Source organism: Ailuropoda melanoleuca, chromosome 4 (genome assembly GCF_002007445.2).
Source record: "Ailuropoda melanoleuca isolate Jingjing chromosome 4, ASM200744v2, whole genome shotgun sequence".
NCBI lineage: Eukaryota > Metazoa > Chordata > Mammalia > Carnivora > Ursidae > Ailuropoda > Ailuropoda melanoleuca.
Window position 1 is genome coordinate 12661211 of NC_048221.1, and position 21732 is coordinate 12682942.

At 53.0% G+C, this 21732-nt stretch overlaps 2 protein-coding genes across 5 annotated transcripts; both read right to left on the bottom strand.

The window, feature by feature from the left end:
• Positions 1-3335: 3335 nt before the first annotated feature.
• On the bottom strand, positions 3336-8347 carry CCDC194 (coiled-coil domain containing 194). Of its 3 annotated transcripts, XM_034658026.1 has the most exons (5): positions 8211-8347; positions 7358-7502; positions 6150-6246; positions 5616-5748; positions 3336-5025 (listed from the first exon to the last, which is right to left on the bottom strand). In XM_034658026.1, coding segments are annotated over exons 1-5 (543 nt in total). In that variant the 5' UTR covers positions 8213-8347; the 3' UTR covers positions 3336-4859. The 3 variants fall into 3 exon arrangements, with proteins under 3 accessions (XP_034513917.1, XP_034513915.1, XP_034513916.1); XM_034658024.1 differs by having other exon boundaries at positions 7358-8347; XM_034658025.1 differs by having other exon boundaries at positions 3336-5030; positions 7358-8347.
• A 4453-nt stretch (positions 8348-12800) lies between these two features.
• Positions 12801-19745, bottom strand: BST2 (bone marrow stromal cell antigen 2). 2 transcript variants are annotated; one of them, XM_011221978.3, is made up of 5 exons: positions 19360-19728; positions 18498-18573; positions 18149-18209; positions 17614-17743; positions 13000-13026 (listed from the first exon to the last, which is right to left on the bottom strand). In XM_011221978.3, the coding sequence occupies exons 1-4, from the start codon at positions 19660-19662 to the stop codon at positions 17623-17625; spliced, it is 561 nt and encodes a 186-aa protein (XP_011220280.1). In that variant the 5' UTR covers positions 19663-19728; the 3' UTR covers positions 13000-13026; positions 17614-17622. The 2 variants fall into 2 exon arrangements, with proteins under 2 accessions (XP_034513918.1, XP_011220280.1); XM_034658027.1 differs by lacking the exon at positions 17614-17743 and having other exon boundaries at positions 12801-13026; positions 19360-19745.
• Positions 19746-21732: the final 1987 nt, after the last annotated feature.

Below are 21732 nucleotides of genomic sequence, written 5' to 3' on the forward strand. Positions count from 1 at the left end.
AAGCTTGGAATCACGACCTTAGCCGAAGGCAGACGCTTAACACACTGAGCCATCCAGGCGCCCCAGATAAATAAAATCTTATAAAGAAAACAAACAAAAAATAAAAACTCTCACAAAACTTTAGGAAGGTCCTTAAGGAAGTGATATTTCTGGTGAAAAAAAAATTTCAGTGAAGTCCAAAAAACCCTCCGCTTTGGTTAAATTCAAACGAAATCACGTTTTGTGTTTTGGGAGGTGACAGAGGAAGCAAAGAGAACCCACCCGAGAGGAACAGTCTGTCCTCCCTGGGCCTCCGTATTACTGGCTGATAAAAGGCAACCCACTTTCTTACTTGGGATTGGGGCACTAGCAGGGTCAGGCTGCCTCTGTCCCAGGTTCTCTCTGCCTACAGCTGCCCACACTTCCCATTTCTGTCCCCTTACTGTCATCGCAGCCAGGGGAAGGGGACTCCAGGGTGACAAGGATAGGGGAAACCAGGGCAGGGACCTAGGAGGGTGTGCTGGGGATGGGGGTGGACACAGATAGAGACACAGAGAGACTTGGAGAGAGAGAGACAGGGACTTTGAGTAATAATTGAAGACTGGGAGGCAGAAGAGAGAAAGGACAGGCCAAAGGCTGGCCCTGTGAGGTGGGAGCAGGTGGGGTCCAGAACGCAGGTGCCACCAAGCAGTGCTATTTACTTCCCTGAGCAGCTGAGGGAGCCTCAGAGCAAACGGGGTGGGAGGGTGGGGAGGTGAAGGGGATGGGGCACCTGGGCTTGTTCTCTGTCAATCCTCACCTACTCCCTGTCCTATGGCCTTCCTGGCGGATCAAAGCCCTCAGTCTGTGCCCTCTCTTTCTTCCCAACTCTTTCGGACACCACATGTAACTGTGCCCTTCCTGCTCACATACCTGCCTTGGCTCCCTATTTCCCTCCAGCCCCGACACTCATTTTCAGGGGTCGGGTGATTTGGCTAAGATGAAGCCACCAGAGTCAATGGATAATAATGAGAATGTTTTAGGTCCCATTTACAACCCGGAGCCCAGCCCTTGTAGCCTTGGATCCCACAGCAGCACAGCGAAGGGGTCTTAAGTCAGACAAAGCAAGGTCAGTCTCCTGGTCTCCAGCTCTGGCTGACTTCGGAAGGAGAAGCCACTTCCTGCTCACTTCTGGATTGACGTCGGAGTTGGGGGTGGGGGTGGGGGGAGGTTTCAGAGGCACACTTAACCTCTCCAGCTCGGGGCCCTTAACCGGCGGCAACCGGGTGGGCAAATTGGGGCGACCCCTGGTGGCTGTCAGCAGAACTAAGCGGTTAGACCTTCCTCCCCTCAGCCTCACTTCCTTCTTGGGAGTTGGCCTGCCAGTTCCCCCTCCAGGTGGGCCCCTCCCAGGTAAAGGCCCGGATCTGGTACCTCCAAGCCCCGGGGGTGGTAGTGGGGATGATGAACAGGACTGGGTGAGGTGGGGGAAGGAGTTCCAAGGGCTTCGACTTCCCTCAAATACCACCTTCTTAGGAATTTTTAGAAACGAATTTTAATTATTTTAAAGCTAATACATGTGCATGATTTTAAATGAAAACTTTACAAAAAGGTAAACAAACATGAGATTGCACACACACACACCCCCCCCCACCCCGCTCCCTAGTTCCTGCTCCACAGGCCACAGCTGTGACCACTGTTTCCTTCAGACACATTTGGGTAAAAGTCTTTCCGTCCCTGAATTTTGGAAAATGCACACAAATTATCAATTTCCTGCTTTTTACATCAATATTCTCAGAGGAGATTTGCTTTGGCTCCTTTAACAGTCGTATGGAATTTCCACTGTGTGGACAGATGGACACTCATTGAAACAGTTCCCAAGCGCGGGACACGGAGGTGGTTTCCAATTTTTTGTAATTATGAAGATGTGATGATGAATTTCCTCATTCTCTCCCCTCCCCTTACCCTTTGCCTCTTTTTTAGGAGTAAACTTTTTATTTTGGAATAATTGTAGGTTTACAGAAAAGTTGCAGAGATAGTAGAGTCCCTGAATAGCCCTCACCCAACTTTTTCCGTGGTTAAGCTCTTTTACACCGTGGCTCACTCGTCAAAACTAAGAAACGAACTGTAGTACACAAAATTAATTACACTCTGGACTTCATGTGATCTTCTCACTACGTGTTTTTCTGTTCCAGGATCCAACAGGGCTGAATTGCATTTGGTCCATTATTTTGTTTTGTTGGTTTCTTTTTTAAATTTTTTAAATTTTTAAAGATTTTTATTTGAGAGACAGAGAGAGAGCACGAGCTGGGGGAGGGGCAGAGGCAGAGGGGGAAGCAGGCTCCCCACTGAGCAGGGAGTCTGATGTGGGGCTCCATCCCAGGAACCGTGGGATCATGACCTGAGCTGAAGGTAGATGTTTCACCAACTGAGCCACCCAGGCGCCACCCCCCCCTTTTTTTTTTTTTTACAATTTATTTATTTTAGAGAGAGAGCAGGGGGAGGAGCAGAGGGAGAGGGACAAGCAGACTCTGCACTGGGCACAGAGTTCCATGTGGGGCTGGATCTCACGACTCTGAGATCATGACCTGAGTTGAAACCAAGAGTTGGACCCTTAACTGACTGAGCTACCCACATGCCCTTATTTATTTAGTTTTCCGTAGGCTCCATCCCCTATGTGGGTCTTGAACTTGCGACCTTGAGATCAAGAGTTGCAGGCTCTATGGACTGAGCCAGCCAGATGCCCCTGGTCCATCATTTTGTACACATGTAAATATGGTTGTAGAAAAATTTCTAGAAGGGGAATTGATGGATCAAAGGATATGTGCACTTTTAATTTTGAGAGGTTCTAGAAAATTGCCCTTCCAAGTGGTTGTACCAATGAGCAGTCTCACCAGCACCCTGTGGGATTCCTTGTTTCTCCACAGCAGTGCCAGCACAGAGTACTTTGTAATTTGTTTTTGTTTTTATCTTTGCCAGACTCATGGGTACAAAGTGGTACCACATTGTTTTTAATTTGCATTTCTTTTCGAGGAATGAGGTTAGGCACTTTTTTCCCTTATATTTCTATGAATTGACTGTCTATATTCTTTGCCCATTTTTTCTACCGAGCTGTTTTTTTGAAAAATTAATTTATAAGAGCTCTTTACATAATAAGGAAATTAATTTATTCCTGGGTATAAATAACTATATGAAATAGATCTAGGAAAGTTTCGGTTAATTCTCTTTGGTTTTCTTTTCTTTTTTTTTTAAAGATTTTATTTATTTATGTTACAGAGAGACAGCCAGCGAGAGAGGGAACACGGCAGGGGGAGTGGGAGAGGAAGAAGCAGGCTCCCAGCGGAGGAGCCCGATGTGGGACTCGATCCCGGAAAGCCGGGATCATGCCCTGAGCCAAAGGCAGACGTTTAACGACTGCGCTACCCAGGCGCCCCTCTCTTTGGTTTTCTATATATAAAATCATACTGCCAACAGATAATAATATTAGGTTGAATTGCTTCTGAGGTTTTCCTGCCCAAAATGCCAACCTGAAACTAATCTTACAGAAATAATACACAAACCCAGACTCAGACTCCAAAAAATGACTGCCCCAGGCCTCTAAGAAATGCCAATGTTATGAAAGGCAAAGACAGACTGAGAAATGTTCCAGATTAGAAGAGATGAAAGACCTGACAAGTACAACGTGTGAGCCAGGATATTCTTTTGTTATAAAAGACATTATGAGAACGGTTGGCAAAGTCTGATTAAAGTCTAGATTAGATAATAGTGTTTTATCAATGTCCACTTTCTGATGTCCATAACCATACTGTGATTATGCGGGAGAATGTCCTTGTTTTTAGGAAATGCATACTCAAGTGTTATGGGTAACAAGACATCATCTCTGCAAGTTTTTCATAAAAGGCTCAGAGAGAGAGAGAAAGAGAAAGAAAGAAAGAAGAATCAAAGGTGATAACATTTGTGGAATCTGGGGGAAGAGTATCCAGGAATTCTTTCTACTAATCTTCCAACTTTTCTGTAAGTCTGAAGTTATGTCAAAAATAAGGTGAAAGACAAATTCATGTGAAATCGAGCCATCTGAAATGTTGGTATTGCTATTATTTTTTACCTATATAAACAGTGCTTACATATGATCCAAACTATAAATTCCCTACTGCTTTTCTAATATTCATACCTCCCCTTTCTTTTCCTTGTCTAAGTGCATGGGCTAGTACCACTAGAACAATATTAAATACTTGACAGTAGTCATCCTCACCTTGGCCCTCATTTTGATGGCCTTTTCAGAACTTTTCTCATTTGATCCATTAGTATGGTGAATTTTATTAGCAGACTTGTGAATATTGAGCCATTTCTGCATCTCAGGGATAAGTCCCCTTTGTTGTGATGTATTTTCAAAATGTGTTGCTTAATTTTTTTGGTTAACATTCCATTTGGGAATTTCATACCCTCCTCATAGGAAGAGGGGTCTGTAGTTTTCCCATTCTGCCATCTTGGTCAATTGTCAAGGATAGGCTGGCTTGCTAAACATGATTCCAAACACTCAATTTACAGACAAAGTAAACTGAGGCCCAGAGAGGAGAAGTGACCCCTCCAGGTCACTCTTGAGCCAGGGCTGGACCCTAAGTCCATGAATGTCTGTGGGATGAAGCAACACTGTCGTTAGAAGGCACTTAAGTCCCAAAGCACTATCTCATTGTGTTAAAATGGGCCTCAGTTTCCCCGTCTGTAAAATAAGCACTAGATGGTTGGGGAGAGACATCGAGTCTCCTTTCTGTAGTTTCCGTTCAGAGTGGCTCCTGGATCTAAAGCTGAGCGTTGATGGGTGTCGACGGGGCATCTCATCCAGCGTGGGCACCTCTATACTTGTTCCAGCCACAGTGTGTGCCCTCCTGGCCTCAGAGCCCTCATCCTGCTGGGGGCTGACTCACCCTCGTGCGCGCCGCGCCGGCCTCCGGCAGCCCCCAGAGGGTCCTGGGCGAGAGCGGGAACGGGGGCTGGGTCGGGGTCGGGACACGGAGCGGGATCGGGGTTGCGGCACTCTGCGCTGGGGGCCCATCTCGGCTTCCAGGGCTTTACTGACAGAAAGTGGGGAGAAGCCCATCAGCACCTGGACCCCGGTCCCCCTCCCCCCTCCCCCCAGTACTCTTCCATCTTTCCTGAGAACCCCACTCCTAAGAACCCCACTCCCCAGGACCCCCTATCCTTTACCCACCCGCAGCCATTCCTGGGACCCCTCCTCAGGGACTCCCAGCTCCTTTTCCAGGAGCTCCACCTACAGATCCCTGGGTCCTCTCTCTCAATACTTCCTTTTCCTTACATCCTTCTCTTCCGCTCCTCGCCCTTCCCCAGGGCCCTCCGTGTAAGCCCGACTCCAGGGACAAATGCCTCGAGAGTGCCGGTCCCAACGTGGAGATTCTCGCCCCCAGAGAGCCTACATCCTTCACCACCCCTAGGTTCCAACTCCAGGGTCCCCTCTTTGACTCTCCCAGCACTCAACTCCCTAAGGCCCCGCCCACATGACCACACCCCTTCTCCATCCCCAGGTACCCTTCCCTTTCTTCCCCCCTCCCTGTGATGAGTGGCCGAAAGAACGAAGTCTTGCGCAGCTATTGGCCACGCACCGCTCCGGTCCACCGCCCCGGGCCCCGCCCTTCACTCACGAGCGTTCGCGCAGCGCCGCCTCCCGGGCTGCGCAAGCTTCGGCTTCTGCCTCGGCCGCGCGTGCGCGCTGCTGTGCCTCGTCCAACCTCCGCGCAGACTCCATGGCCGCCGCCTCCCAGCGCGCCAGGGCTTCTGCGGGCGCAGGGAGCGGGGTCAGCTCGGGGACCTCGCTCCCGCCCCGCTAACGCGGCGTTCGAGTTTACACACTGCATACTATTTGCAGCCGTGCCATATTTGGATTAAATCTGTGTGCTGTTTGCATTACCTTTACGTGTCATTTGCAGAGTTTTTCATGGGTTTGTATTGCTTTTGGGAGTCGTGTACACGGCGTTTGCTTATTTTGTTGTATTTGCGTTGTTTTGTGCCATTTCCGTGGCCTTTGAGTGTTATGTGCATTTCCTTCATAACTTTTCGCGTTTATTTGCGTGTCGTTTACATTACATTTGCACCTGTGTGTGTCATTTGCGTAACGAGGAAACTTTTAGGCTCTTCCCACCCCTAGCCGTGGCCACGCGCTTTGCGCCCCAACACACCTGTGAGCGCCCCGTTCTCAGCGCCCATCTGGGTCCCCTGTGCCTTGGCCTCTTCAATCTCAGTCTTCAGGGTCATCAGTTGAGTCTGAAGCCGGCTCTGAGGAGTGGAGGGAAGTGAGAAGGGTAGAGGGGCGGGCGGGGGCGGGGAGAGAAGAAGTGAAGTCTCCCCTCTTTCTGGGGGAGACTGAACTGACGCTGGTCACCGCGTTCCCTGAGCTTTATTTGGAATGTCCTTTGGGAGTGCTGTGGTTGTAAAACACAGAAGTGGCCTGCGGTACGAGCGGTGACAGCTGCTCTGTCCAGGTCCACCTCCCCCCACCCCAAGCCACCGGATGTGGAAACGGTTTAGCTCTGCGGTCAGACTCCGGTTCCAATTCCAGCTACTTCTAGACTCACTGACTGGGGTTTCAAACCAATACAGACCAATTTGGTGGTTGACAATGATTGGGTTTCTGGAGTATGCTCCCTGAGCTATGGGAGACATTCTTCAAAACAACTGGCCTGGCCTCCTCAGAACATCTCCCACTGAGGGGCGGGGGCAGAATTTGAACCCAGAGCCGGCTGCTCTTACCCTCAGTGGCCTCAGGCCCTTCTCTTAGACAGGCAGGTAAAGGGTAGAGGTCTGTTTTGAATTCTAAAATTCACACAGCGCTCAACCCATGCTGGGCCCGGTACACAGAGATATAGAGTAGTTAGTAAATGAAAGATTGGGACTTTAAGGATGGTTCTTTTGCAAGGCCCAGGGCTGGGAAGGGTTAAGAAAGAGTTTGAAGGGGTGGCCCGAGGAAAAGGGAGGACCTGGCCAGTACCTCCCCCAAGAGGCCAACTTTAGCCTCCTAATTACAGGTGACATGAATGTCCCTCTCTTGAAATAGGGCTGCTGGACACTAGCTGGAGGAGGTTGAATGGGCACCCAAGGGGAGGGTTAGCACACGGTCTCCCCAGGTGGGCCCAGGGGTCTGGGGCTTCCCTAGCCATCACCAGCTATTAGGCAGATAGCAGAGAACCGTGGGGGCCTTCTTGGTCAGTAGGTAGACCTCAGGGGGAACTGGTACTGTAGGATTTGAAAGGGACTATGGTGCTATTCTCATTTGCCCCCCTCAATTGAAGAATTAGGGAAACCAGTGCACAGGGGGGCAACTGTGAGGATGTGTGTGCACGGCCTCTCCCAATTCTGGATTCCCTAGCCCACCACCTTGCCCACCTACCTGGCGGCCCTGACAGGCCCTTAGTGCCTCCTCCAGCTCCAGACGGACTCGGTTGGCTTGGTCCAGCTGTCTGGCCAGAGCCTCCTCGTGCTGGGTAGCCTCTGCCAGCTTTCTCCGCAGTTCCTCGACCTCAGGTGCCAGGTCCCTGGGGGGCGCCGTGGCGTTGGCCCCTGGCTCTGGGCAGCGAGGTCCCCGGGAGGTCGAAGAGGCCAGATTCCAGGCCAGGAGGGCTGCCCCGGCTGCGGCGGCCGCCAGAAACACCGCAGCCCCGCACAAGGCTAGCACCCGCCACGCGCGTCCCGGCTCTGGCCCCAGCTCGGCCATGCCGCCGTCCACAGCTCTGGCCCCAGACAGCCACGAGCATTTAATTGGCACCTTGGGGCACCAGGGACACCCACGGTTCCGCCCCGCCCGGCCGTGGCTTCCCCTGTCCTTTGGGAGGGGCTGGACCCCCGCCAAGGGCCAGCCTAGGCTACCGGAGCCCAGGACAGGATCGGGGGTCCTGGGTTCTAGTCCCGCCTCTGCACCCCATGTACTGTCCTCTGAGCCTCAGAGTCTCCCCCAGTCAGAAGTGGGGATGGCCTTAGCTCCTGCCCCACAGGGCGAGGGGGAACCATGTGAGCACATCCTTGCAAAGCACCCGTCTGCATTGGGGGTACTCGGCAAAGCTCCCCATTCTGTTCATGGAAAAACTGAGGCTAAAAGACGGGAGGCTACTCGACCGACCGAGGTTGGCCTGGCTCAGGCTGCCGCGCTTTCAGTGACTGGCTGTGAGGGTCAGGGGGCCGACGCCAGAGGGGATCGGTCAACTCTCCCTGCCCGTTCTCCACTAGGCCGCCAGGGGCGAACTTACATCGCAAATCAGATCCAGGTCAGTCTCCGACTCGCGGTTTCCGTTCCTCTCAGAAGCGAAGCTCCCCTTCCTCCTCTCCCCCTCCTCTTTCCCCTCTTCTATCTCCCCTTGTTCTCCCTTTCCTCTCCCTCCTTCTCCCCGTTCCCTTCTTCCTCCTCCTCTTTTCATCTCCTCCAGGCCCTCCTCCATTTCCTTCTCCCCTTCCTCCTCCTCCTCTTCCTTCTCCCTACTTCTCCCCTTTTCTTCTCCTTCCCCTCTGTCTCCCTCTTCCCCATCCCTCTTCCTCTTTCCCTTGTGTTAGGGCTGCCCGCAAAGAATTGCACAGAGTAGAGCCACAAACAGGACAGAGTTTATTCACTCTCCAAGGGGGGAGAGGGGCAGGCATGGAGCGAGTTTCTGTTAGGCTGGGCCTTTTAAGGGGTTTTAAGGATGTGAGAGGGTTGCAGCTGCGCCCGTGGGGGAGGGGGTCGACACTTGGCCCTGTAGAGCAGAAGGTGACAAGTTTTGGGGGGGCGGGGTGGGGAGGGCTCTGTCCGGGCTTGTCTGGCATATGGGTTGCGTTCTCCTCTTGCTAGAGAAGAATATGGTGTTTTTTTTTTTTAAAGATTTTATTTTATTTATTTGACAGAGAGAGAGAGACAGCCAGTGAGAGAGGGAACACAAGCAGGGGGAGTGGGAGAGGAAGAAGCAGGCTCCCAGCGGAGAAGCCTGATGTGGGGCTCGATCCCAGAACGCAGGGATCACGCCCTGAGCCAAAGGCAGACGCTTAACGACTGAGCCACCCAGGCGCCCCGAGAAGAATATGTTTTGTAGTGGAGGTCTATTTCCTGGGAATAAGGCGCACAGTGACCTGGAAAAACAAAGAGTCAGGGCCAAGTACAGACATCCATGGTTTTGTCTGTAAGCTTGGCTGGGGAGGGGGCTTTGAATAGAACCCTTTCATTCCCTCCTGTCTTTATTTGAAATTATTCTTGATTTGGGAAAATGGGAGAAGGTCATTCTTCTCCAACTGCTTCCTGCTGAGCAGGGGCACAGAGCTGTCCTTACCCAGCGGGCGAGAGGGACGAGGGTGAGGGAGATGTTGGTGGCTTCTTGCTCTCAGAGCAAGGGGGCCTGAGTGTGAGCTTGCTGAGACCTTAGGGCTGAGATTCGGCCCTGGATGAAGGAGATTCGATATTTTAAAATACATAGTTTCAAAATTAGGGCTAGTCCAATAACCGCCAAAGGTCCCAGGAGTGGAATGAACCATGAGAACCAAGACCAGATATCTAGTTTCCAGGAGAACCAATCTGCCATCCCCCAGTTTTTATATTGTTCCTCATTGTCCCTAGCTGAGTTGATCATTTTCTCAGGGCCGTCTAAGTCCTGACCTGACTCGTTTACACAGAAGCAGCATTCTTCCACAGTAAGCCAGGAGTACCCCCCTGGTTAGCAGTCAATAGGTCTAAAGCCAGATGATTTAGAAGAACTCCTCCTCCCAGGGAATCAGTCTGTCTCTGCGTTGCTTGGAGTGTGGAAGCTGAGTCCGCTACTTTCAACTCAAGGAAAGAGAGGGTTCCCATGTTTAGATAGGATGAGCTATTCCTCCCGTGCCTAACCCAGTTCCCGTAAGGATGGCAAAGAGGATGAGGGTGGACATTGGCTCAGTTCTACAAGGGCGGGATACAAAAAGATTTGGGTTTCTACTTGAGTGCCTGTTACAGCCTATGTTAAGGGTGCGAGGGCTGGTGAGTTGGGAAATTGTTGGTCCGGAAATAGGTACATGAGGGCGCAGTGCCCCTTCCAAGTGGGGGGTAAGCCACAGAGGAAGTAGGTTTGAGAGTTGGGCTCCATGCAGGGCGACATGGTGAGTTGCCCGGTGTAAGCAAAAATCCTAGGTATGGGACAGATTGTTGATTGAGATGGGCTTTGGAGAGGAAGACTCTATAACCTTTGTTGTTCTGGAAGGTGAGGACGGAGATGGTGTGAGCAGTAGAAGTCGGCCCAGCAAGGCTGCAGAGGTGGGCATCCACGGGTTGGAGAGGGGTACTATTTGGAAGGCAGGGGTTGGAGAGATCTGATACCAGAGCTGGTCCAGAGAGGTAGGGGCTATCCCNGACGGCCGGGGGGGGGGGGGGGGACTGTCCACGTGAACTGTGTCGGGCTAAGGCGAAAAGGTCTTGGGATTCTGGGGAGACGGAAATATTGAAACACGTGTCTTTAAGATCTAAGACAGTGAAGTACCTGGTGGCGGGTGGAATGGTGGAGAGAGGGGTGTCTGGCTTGGGGAGGACTGCCTCCTTGATAATTCTGAGATCCTGAACTAGTCTATACGAACCGTCTGGTTTTTTGCCCGGAAGGCAATATTGGAGTATTGTAGGGAGAGTTAGTGGGATTTAATACATTTGAGGAAAGGAATTTGGAAATGAGGGGCTGCAAGCCTATCAAGCCCTCAGGTTTGAAAAGCTATTGGGGTTTGGAAGGGGAAAAAGGATCCTTGAGGTATATGGTGTTGGGGGTGAGGTGAGTAGCCTTAACTGGTTTGGAGGTGTCCCACACGGACGAGGGAACTGGAGTCATAACTGGAGAGAGTGAAGTGGGAGTGGGGGATTCAGTAAGAAATCCCAGGAACTGGGATTGGGGGTGTACGGGGTGCAGATGAAAGACCCGGTTTGGTCCTGATGTCTCGTCCTCGGAGGGGGAGAGGACAGTGTGGCAGAACAAGAAAGAGATGGCCAAACATGTGATCCCCCAGGGCACATGACAAGAGTCGGGTAGCTGAAGGGTGAAGAAGAACGCCCTCAACCCCAACAACGGAGATGGGGGAGGGAAAACAGGGTCCTGAAAATTCAGGGAAATCCTGGGGTGTGTCAGTCTGTATCCTGAAGAAGTCCCAAGAGATCTGCCACCAGGGATATGGCTGATCTCCCCCCATGTTTGGTCCCTGAAGGCAGGTTTTAGGAGGTGCCCTCCCCCCACTTTGAGGATGGGGTAGTCACTCTTCCAGAGTGGCCAGCTTGGTTACAGGTGGGGCAAGAGGTTTTGGGTGGCCCTTTTTTATTTTTGTTTTTTTTTACTGGGACATGGTTTTGGACCAGTGGCCAGGCTTACCGCAAGTGTAACAAGCTCCTGGAGGGGGTTTGTTGAATGTTTGGATCAAGCCGGCACAGGAAGACTTCTAGAATAGCTCCAGTAAGGGCAGTAGCCAGGAGCTGATAAGCCTGAGATCCTTTCTTGATCTCTTTCTCTTTTCCTCTTTGATTTCCTCCTCTCTGCTGTTAAAAACCTTGAAGCCCGGGTCTAGTACTTCGGATTGAGGGGTTTGTGGGCTTTATCCAGTTTTTGAAGTTTTGTTTGTTTCTAATGTTTGGGGCCGACTGGGAGATGAAACGAATAGCCAGGATCGATTTTCCTGCGCGAGAGTTAGGATCAAGGTCAGTGAGTTTTTGAAGAGTCTCAGTGAGGTGAGTGAGGAAAAGGGCAGGGTTTTTATCTATCTAATTGACCTGTTTAGAAGCTGCCCATTTCACGCCTTCTAGAAGATGGGGACCATGTGGTCAAGTTTGACCTCGTCTCCAGAGGAGGGGTGATAATTCCAACTGGGTGCGGCCACGTGGATGGCTGCATTGCTGGAAGCACATCGTGCAGGCTGTCTGTGGCTCAGATCATCAGCACATTCAGTAGCCTTGGGCCAAATTCTGGTTTTTTTCCTCTGGGATGGTACGGTGGAGAGAATAACATATAGGTCCCCCCACGATAAATCAGAGGAAAGGGTGAGATACTCAGATTCCTTAGTGAACCTTGAGGGATTGTTTGAAAAAGAGCCAAGCTTAGATTTGATAAGAGAAAGATCTGGCGTTCAGAAGGGAACGTGGACCTGAGCCATGCCCTCTGTTTCAGCCACTTTGCCAAGAGGGAATTGGGTGGCGGGAGCATGGGGGGGGGGCTTGGTAAGGGTGGCCAGAGCCAGTGTGGGCCGGAGAAGGATCTGGACATGGAGGCAAGGGCTGAAGGCCGGGGGGGGGGTGGGGGGGTGATGAAGACGAAGGGTCTTGAGGGGCAAGAGGGGAAGGAAGCGGGTCTGTGGAGGTGCCAAGGGAGGGTCACCAGCGCTGCGGGTGGGTGGAAAGGCGGAGATCGGTCCAGCAGGGTTGAAGTCTCAGTGGGGAGAACTGGGGAGAGGGAGTGGGGTCTTTGGGGAGACAGAAGGAGTAGGGGGCAAACAGTGGGAAGCTCAGGATAATGAGCAAGTTCAAAGAAAGCTTTGAAATGATGTTAGGGTGGCTGGCGAGCTGGGTGGCAAAGAATCACACGAAGTTTAGAGCCATAAGCAGGACAAAGTTTACTCAGTCTCCAAGGGAGGAGAGGGGCCCAACGTTGAGACTTTGAGAGAGATGTCGGGCTTGTTTCTGTTAGGCTGGGCCTTTTAGGGGCTTTAAAGCATGTGGGAGGGTTGCAGCCGTGCCCCTGGGGGAGGGTGTGTGTGAAGGGGGTCAACGCTTGCTAGGTCCCATAGAGCAGGAGGTGACAAATTTCTGGGGCTCATCTGAGATGTGGGTTGCAGTCTTGCTAGGAAAGAATATCCTTTGTTGTGGTGGTCTGTTTTTTCTTTTTTAAAGATTTTATTTATTTATTTATCAGAGAGAGAGCACAAGAAGGGGGAGCGGCAGGTGGAGGAAGAGGGAGAAGCAGGCTCCCCGCTGAACAGGGAGCCTGATGAGGGACTCCATTCCAGGACCTGGAGACCATGACCTGAGCCGAAGGCAGACGCTTCACCGACTGAGCCAACCAGGCGTCCCGTGGTGGTCTATTAACCGAGAATGAGGGGCACCATGACCTGGAAAAACAGAGTCGGGGCCAAGTCAGACACCTGTGAGTTTTGTCTGTAAGCTTGGCTGGGGAGGGGGCTTCAAATAGAGCCCTTTCACCTTGCAAATCCCCTATGTCTTGATTTTCTCCTTGTTGACCCCTTCTGACCTCCTCTTCCAGCAAGCACATGGGCATCCCGGGGCCTCTGCGTTGGCTCTTTGCTCTGCCTGTGCACCCTTTCCTCTCTCTTTGTCCAGCTAACTGCTCCTTACAAGCTCCTCCCACCCCTACCCCTGACTGGAGTATCTCCTCCCCCAGAACCCTTACCCTCCCCCACTAACTCAGGCCCCTTCTAACTAACTCTTTGAGCTCTTCTGTAATTTTACCTTTTATGTGTTTGAGTCCCGGCTGCTGCCACCATCAGACTAGGGGAGCTCCTAAAAAGCCCTCATCTGCCACTTTCCCACTGCCACCGCATGGACGCAGTAGTCAGTAAATGTGAGTGGTGTCCTCCCCTCCCCTGTGCCCCCATTCCACAGGAAGAAACCAGAGCCCAGAGAGACCAAGTCACAGGGCAGGGTCACCCAGCAGCCTCTGGTCACTACTGGATTCCTGCTGGAGCGGGAACCCCACAGACCTGCAGGACCCTTCTGACCTGACTTCTCAATCCTCCACGGGGTCACAGGCGGTGAGGGAAAAGGGGCAGGGAGTAAGAATTTCCTGTCCCCTTCTAGATCCTTCTAGGCAGACTAAGAATCAAATTGATATGAGACAGATTAACGAGAGAAAATCAAGTTTAGTTTCAGACATGCGGGGAATCCACATAGACTTGGAACTTACAAAGACAGGCAAAATCAGGTATATATGTCATTCTAAACTAAAGACCAGAGGGGGGTAGGGGCCTGGGACTTCGAAGGGAAGAAGTACAATTCATAGGAAGAAGAAAAGGAGTAAATGTTTAGTAAACAATTACATGCTGGGGCGCCTGGGTAGCGTGGTCGTTAAGCGTCTGCCTTTGGCTCAGGGTGTGATCCCAGCATTCCGGTGCCTGCTTCTTCCCTCCCACTTCCCTGCTGTGTTCCCTCTTTCGCTGGCTGTCTCTCTGTCACATAAATAAATAAAATCTTTAAAAAAAAACCCAAAACAATTACATGCTCAGCTGCTCAGGAAGAATGGGACACAGAGGATGCTGATAGAATAGGAGGCCTTGCTAGGTTTCTCCCTGTCTATCATAGCAAGTTCACGATATGACGTAGTAATCTATTGGTGAGAGCTCTCTTCCTGGGGCAGGTCCTCTGTTTAAATTCTTTTTAGGTGGGGCGCCTGCGTGGCTCAGTCGTTAACCCTCTGGTCTGCCTTAAGTCTTCGATAAGCCTCTGGTCAGCCTTCGGCTCAGGTCATGACCCCAGGGTCTTCTCAGTGGGGAGCCTGCTTCTCCCTCTCCCACTTCCCCTTGCTTGTGTTCCCTCTTTTGCTGTCTCTCTCTCGTCAAATAAATAAATAAAAATGTTTAAAGAAATATTTTTAGGAAGCTGTGGGGGAGGAAGAGCTTTTCCTGAATCTGCTGGGTTTTGATTGCTTATTTTATTTATTTATTTATAAGATTTTATTTATTTATTTGCGAGAGAGGGCACGTGAGTGGTGCGGAGGGGCAGAAGGAGAGGGAGAAGCAGACTCCCTGCTGAGCGGGGAGCCCGATGCAGGGCTGGATCCCAGGACCCCAGGATCATGACCTGAACTGAAGGTGGGCCTTTAACTGACTGACCCACCCAGACACCCCTTATTTTATTTTTTTAATCAGAATATTTGATTTTTTTTAAAGTAGGCTCTACGCCCAACATGGGGCTCGAACTCACGACCCTGAGATCAAGAGTCACATGCTCTACAGACTGAGACAGCCAGGTGCCCCCTGATTGCTTTTTCACTCAATATAGTCTTCATGCCAAAGCAGCCCATCTTGGGGCAGTCTGCCCTTGGCCCCTACAGGGGCATTTTTAGAAGGAGAGAAGTTTCTACTCAGTCCTGCATAGGGGCTTGGGAGGAGAAACTGAACAGGTTGAATCCACCATATTGGGCAAACCTGTTCCCGGTCACCATGGAAACACAGCCCAGGCTCCCCCCCCCAGGGGGGAGGGGCAGCACTGTGTGGGACATCGTGGGAGCCCAAGCTGGGAGTGGGAGTTGAGGATGATGGTGGAGGTGAAGCCAGCTCAGCCCCTCCGACCAGTCTAGTAGTCACTCAGCTTTAGCAAGAGCCCTTAACCCGAGTGATTGATTAACTAAACCTTTCTTTGTGTATTTATAGATCACGCATTCTTTCCTAGAAGGAACAAAGCACTTCTGCACCACCCTCAGAGCCGAGGGCCCAGAATCCCTTGCCCGACCGACCAACCGACCGACCGTGAGCACCAAAATGTCTATAGCTGGCACTTGGAAGACTGCACATCATTAAGAATTAGCACAGGCCATCGCACTCCCTTAACTGATTAACTGCCCTAAATCCCTTGAAAAATCTCTGGGCCAGGCAGAAACCCCTGGAGTTGGCTCCTGGAGAAATCGTCCGCCTTCCCCCCAGCTGGCCAGCCTCCTGAATCAAGCTCATATTCCTTTCCAGCTGGAACCCATCTCTAGAGTATCTGCCTTTCCAGGTTGGGGGAGGCCCAAGGGAAGTCATGTGAGAAGGGTTTGCTTCTGGGAATCAGAAGTTCCAATTCCCTGAGCAGCTCAGAAGTCCTGAGGAGGTCCAGGAACTTTTCCGGATTTCAGTTTCCCTATTGGTGAGACCGGGGGGCGGGCAACGACAACACTACACTGTACCTGGGGGGTGAAATGACTCAGTCATCCTAGAGCAACCTTATGAACTCCTGAGCCCTCCTGCAAGCGGGGGACACCAGAGCGAGGAAAACCAGAACCTCTGCCTCTAGAGCAGAAGTTCTCACAGGAAGTGAACTCCCCCCCACCCCCGCCATGAGAGACCTGGTCATGTCTGGAGGCATTTTTTATTGTCACAATGGGAGGGGCTCCAGTGCACGGGGCAGGAAGTGGCAAGGACAACAGTTGGGATTCCAGAAAGAGAGAGACTTTCTCCGTGGAGAAAGGGAGATAACAGGTGGGGAAGGGTTGACAGAGCCTGGGGGGGGATCCGTGAAAGTTGACGAAGAGGGGCGCCTGGGTGGCACAGCGGTTAGGTGTCTTCCTTCGGCTCAGGGTGTGATCCCGGCGTTCTGGGATCGAGCCCCACATCAGGCTCCTCCGCTATGAGCCTGCTTTCTTCCTCTCCCACTCCCCCTGCTTGTGTTCCCTCTCTCGCTGGCTGTCTCTGTCAAATAAATAAAATCTTTAAAAAAAAAAAAAGGAGGGGCGCCTGGGTGGCACAGCGGTTAAGCGTCTGCCTTCGGCTCAGGGCGTGATCCCGGCGTTATGGGATCGAGCCCCACATCGGGCTCCTCCACTATGAGCCTGCTTCTTCCTCTCCCACTCCCCCTGCTTGTGTTCCCTCTCTCGCTGGCTGTCTCTATCTCTGTCAAATAAATAAACAAAATCTTTAAAAAAAAAAAAAGGAGTCTATGGAAACAGAAGCTCTGAATTTGGAAGCAGCAGAGAGACTCTCTGGAGGAGGGGTTCCCAGAGCTGGGTAGTGCAGGAGGAGTACGAGTTTGGGCGGGGGTGGGGGGGGAGGAGCATTGTGACAAGCACCTGGCCTGTGTGCGTCTGCAGATCCAGGTCTGAATCCCAGCCCGAACTGTCTGTGGGATGGGATCGGGAACTAGGGCAGGATGTCTCCCGCCACAGCCTGGGTTCCCCCCATTGGACCAGGCACCAGGAGAAGATGCGGTAGATGGGAGTAGCTGGGTAGAATGCTCGGCACACGGTGAGCACTGATGAGGGTACAGAGCCCTATATGATGAGCCCAGGGAAGAGGGCCAGGGAAGCGGTGGGATGGTACCTGCCCAAACCCTGAGGGTTCCTGGGAACATTCTGGAGCAGGGAAGCTTGGGCGTGGATGTCAATGAGGGTCCACCCTCAGCTGCAGGACAGGCCCCAGATGCCTAGGGGCAACATAATGACACTCACTCCAGGAACTTCAAAGTAAGGTCTTTCCCCTCCTAAAGGGGCGTCTACTTTTCGGAGTTTAAAGACTTCAGAAGTCGGTGAGCTTCCAGAAACCACAAAACCAAAGAATAGGTACTCCCCACCCCATGCCCTGCCCAGCTCTGGGAGGAGGCAGAGTCCGTGGGCGGGGGGGACTGGTCCATCCCGAGGCTGCTCCTTGTCCCCACCCCACTGCTATCTCACCCACCTCCCCCTAACTGTGCAGCCATGTGGCTCCCTCAGAACTGGTCTGGTCAGGGAAGCCTTGAAGGGAAAAGTCCAGGCTGTGGGCTAAGGAGATATCATAAGAGGGACTCAGGGTGGCCTGGTGGGGAGCAGAAGGCGGTCCCGCCCCGCCCCAGGCCAGCTCCCCACTCAGCGAGCCCTCTCTCCCTCGGCAAGACCTTTCTCTGTGCCCTGCCCACTACCCTGTAGGCAGGCCACCTCCCCAGGCCCTGGCCTATCCTGGACTCCCTCCCTCCCATCCCCCGTTTTCTTCTACCCCAGGCCCCTCCCCTCTTACCGGCAGGCCTCAGGCCAGCAGAGCAAGGAGGCCCAGGAGCAGGTACCCCTGGACCGTCAGGGGGCTGAGGGCTTGCGAGGAGCTGCCAAAGCTGGTTTCCCCTTCCTTGCTCGAGGCCTCTTTCTCTTTTCTGGGGAGGATGTGGGGACCACTGAGGCAGCTGCCGGGCCTGGTTCCACCAGGTCTGGCCTTGTCACCCCTCAGAATCTCCCCTCCTACCCCGCCAAGTCAGTGGGGAGGAGAGTGGGCAGCGGCCACTCGAGGCTTATGTGACCAGAGCGACAAGGGTGGGATTCAAACTGCGCCCCAGGCAACCCTCTTGGGTCCCTTCCCTCCTCGGGAGCTTTGTACTAAAACCTGCCCACCACAAAACAAAACGAAACAAAAGAAACGAAACAAAACAAAACAAAACTTTGCTCCCTGAGCAATGGGAATTTTCCAAGCAAAGGGAGTCTTGGGTCTTGGGGTAGGACAGGGGTGGGGGGATGGGGAGGGGTGCGGTGAAAGGGGCGTGGTTAGGGGCTATGGCTCGGACCTTAGTCGCTCCACCTTCTCCAAAGCATCCTGCAGCTCCTGCTTCAATTTCTCAATCTCTCCTAAGGTGGGAGAGAATCAGGGGGCCTTGTCAGCACAGCAGCATGGTGGCCCGGACAAAGCGGCCCCATCCTTCGCCTGGCTCTACCCAGGACCTGACACTGCCTCCAGCCCTGCCCTCATGCCACCCCACCTTGGAAACCTGGAGTACTCCTTTCCCACCCTCCACTGGATTCTGACCACTCCCTGGTGACCCCGACCCTGGGACACTCCCCCGCCGCCCCAGCTTCAGTGCTTGACCCACCCCTCCTGATCCCCCTCCAAGGAACCCTGGCTTTGTGCTTTCTCACCCTGAAGCTCCTTTTCTCGAATGAGCTGCTTCTGACCCCGGGCATTCTCCTTTTCCAGGGAAGCAGACAGGTTCATCTGGGACAGAGGGGAGGGTCAGAGACTGGCGTTCTGGCCTGAGGAGGAGAGTGGCTGCTGCCCTGAGCCCCGGACCTCTTCCCCAGGCCTTATGGTCAGAGGCCCAGGTCCAAACCCCTTTCAGCTTTCCCTCCAACCCTCCCTGCACCCCGGTCTCCCACCTCCAAGAATGGCCACAACCTCCCACACCCCCAGGGCACCTAAGGATGTGATCCTCGAAACGGGATTTGAGGCCCCCCACATGGGAATTTGGAGGCTCCCCATGCCCAAACCCTAGGAGAAACTCTTAGACCTCGTGGGCTATTGCCCAAGATTTAGAGGTTCCCCTCCCCAAACCCGGAACACGGGGATTTCGGAGCCCAAGTTAGATGTTGGTGGGAGTTTCAAGGTCCCCCATCTCAGGACTCACGTGAAAGTTTCAAAGCGTCTCAGGGATGCAGTGGCTGTATCAAGAGCCCCACCCTTCTTTAGATGTGGTGAACTCCGCAGCCCAAGCCCTAGATGGGTTTTCTGCTGCCCAAGACTGGCACAGAGACAGGGGCTTCTAGCTCTCCCATACCAGGCTGGAGATCCTTCCCACATCCTAGTGGGGATCTGAGGGCATTTTAAGGCCCTGACCCACACCAGCACCACTGAGAAAGTTCAGAGGTCCCCCAAAGCCTAGCAGGGAAACTCAACTCCCAATGTGGGGGTCCAGGGACAGTTTCAGGGTCTACCACCATCTCTATCTAGACCTGTGGTGGCCATGCAAGCACAGGGCCCTCTTGCGGAGTTTCAGTTGCTTACCGCAGTCTGGTTACAGGTGGCAGCCTGGTCCATGGTCTCCAGTAAGTCTTGCTGGGTTTGGGTCAGCCGGAGCTCCAGGAGGCGGGTGGCATTGCGACACTCCTGCTCTGCCAGGAGGCCATCCTTGCAGGCTTTGCTGTTGACTCTGATCCCAAGGGTGATCACGGCCACTAACAGAGCCACCACCACCGGGATCAGCAAGATACCCAGACACCCCAGCCTCCCCAGCCTCTGACTTTCCAGCATTGACTCTGATTTATCAGTCATGGGCACAGGCCAATAATGGTAAAAAGTAGGTGCCATCTAGCTCTGCCCCTGGATGTAGTGAGTTTGGGTGGGGAGTCAGGACGCTGGAACCTTCCACTGGCTGGGGCTACCCCCTTATTAGCATAGGAGCCGTCCTGACCAATGACAATGTCTGGTGGAATCCTCTGACCTGGAGGCTTTTGAGTGGGTTATTGGGAGGGCACTCAGGAAAGGGTTAGGCTTTCAGTTTCGATTTCCCACGGAAAAGGTGGGTTGTTTGTGCTGAATTGGAACCTTGAGCTTTTAGGGTTTGGTGGGGGCGGCGGTGGGAGGGGAGCTGTGGCTGCCTGGGAAAACCCATCTCAAGTTCCTGCCCCTCTCCCGCATGGAACCGAGGGTGACAACTGCTTTTACTGAGCGTCTCATGCATGTCAGCCTCGTGTTCATGTGTCCCAGGACCCGAAGAGACGGCAACTGTCATTGGTTCAGCTCCAAGCTGGGGAAACTGAGGCTGAGAGCTGCCTAGTAGACTAGGGGCGGGGACTGGCTCCGACCCCAGAGGCCAGGTTTTGTGTTTAGGGTTCTCCACGGTGGTGACCCAGCAGGGGTTCACTTAGCGTCCCTGCGCCCACGGGGGGGGGACCACAGGGAACCATGGAGGGTGTCTGAGGAGGGACTGAAGGCTGGGGAAGTGGAAGCCTATGCGGAGAGAGGCTCTGGATGGGCTCCCAGGATGCAGGCTGCAGTTCCCCGTTTGGCCACTAGGGCGCCCCAGCCCACAAATAAGGTCTCCCAGAGCGGGTCCTAGCTCCCGCAGGGAACAGGCTCCTACTTCTAGAATCTGCCTCTGCCATCCCAGGACGCCAAATCAACCCTCTCAACCTCAGTTTTCCCATCTGTAAAGTGGGGCAATAACAAGAGCATCCGGGGGGAGAGCAGGGAGGAGTTTCTAGTAAAGTGCTTTGGCATCCAGTAGGCGCTCAATGGATGTGTGGGCCAGGGCAGGAGGAAAGGTGAAAAACACGGAAATATGGCCATGGAGCGAGGAGCACATTTTGAGGAAAGACAATCCAGTCCATTGGGATACGCTGGCCCCAAAGTGCCTGGGAACTGTCCAGGGAGAGGCCTCAGAAGGGGGCTGGACCCTGGAGGGAGGCCTGAGAGGACTCAGACCGCCCTGGCCTCCTCTCCATGCGGCAAAGGGAACCAGAGCTTCCTGCTGGACATCAGCCTGATGGGAGGCTCCCACCTGTTGCCTGTGGCAGCTGGAAGGTGGTCGTGTGCTTTTCCTGTGGCTCCTTCAGCTACAGCCTGCCCACAGCCCAGACTCCAACCCAGGTTCTGTTGGGTCGGCCATTTCTTGGGTTTGTGGTAAGCTGGGCGAGAGGGTGGGCAAGGCCACAGGGAGGGACCCAGGCCTCCCAGAAGGCCTGGAGAAGCATCTCTAGGCCCCCAGTGGGATGTGCTCTGCCTGGAAGTCCCCATGAAAGCCACTCAGCGGCCAAATAACAAGGGCTAAGGGATGGTCTTGCTGAAGAGGCCCAGGGGGAGCTTATGTGTCCCTTGAGAAGGGCCCCCCTCCCTAGCCGGGACCCCAGGGGCAAACACAAGACCGTCAGCAAAGCTGACTTCGCACTGTCCCGGCCTTCAAACCTTGGGGTCGGTTTGGGACCACACCTGCAGGTCAGAGGCCAAGGCTGCGTGTGAATAGCGCCGCCTCTTGTAGCACCTGGACAAGCAATTTCCTCTCAGCCTCGGTTTCTATAGCTGTAAAATGGGGATGATAAAAATGAAACCTTTCGGTGCATCCCTAAATTTTGCAACTGAGGAGAGTGCCTGACTCACCTCACTCTAGTCCCAGCCCTGCACACAAAGAGTTTTTCCCTCTAAAATTCCAATGGGAACAGGCTGCCATTTTTCTGATTTTAGCTTTGTTACTTTTTGTTAAGGATTGTTTTGTCTTAGGACAGTTTTGGATTTGTGGAAAAATAGTGAAGAGGTACAAAAATGTTCCATAGGCCCCCACTTCCAGTTTCTCTGACTTCTTTTATTTATTTATTTTTTTAAGGATTTTATGTATTTATTTGAGAGAGAGCGAGAGGGAGCACGAACCGGGAGGGAGCAGAG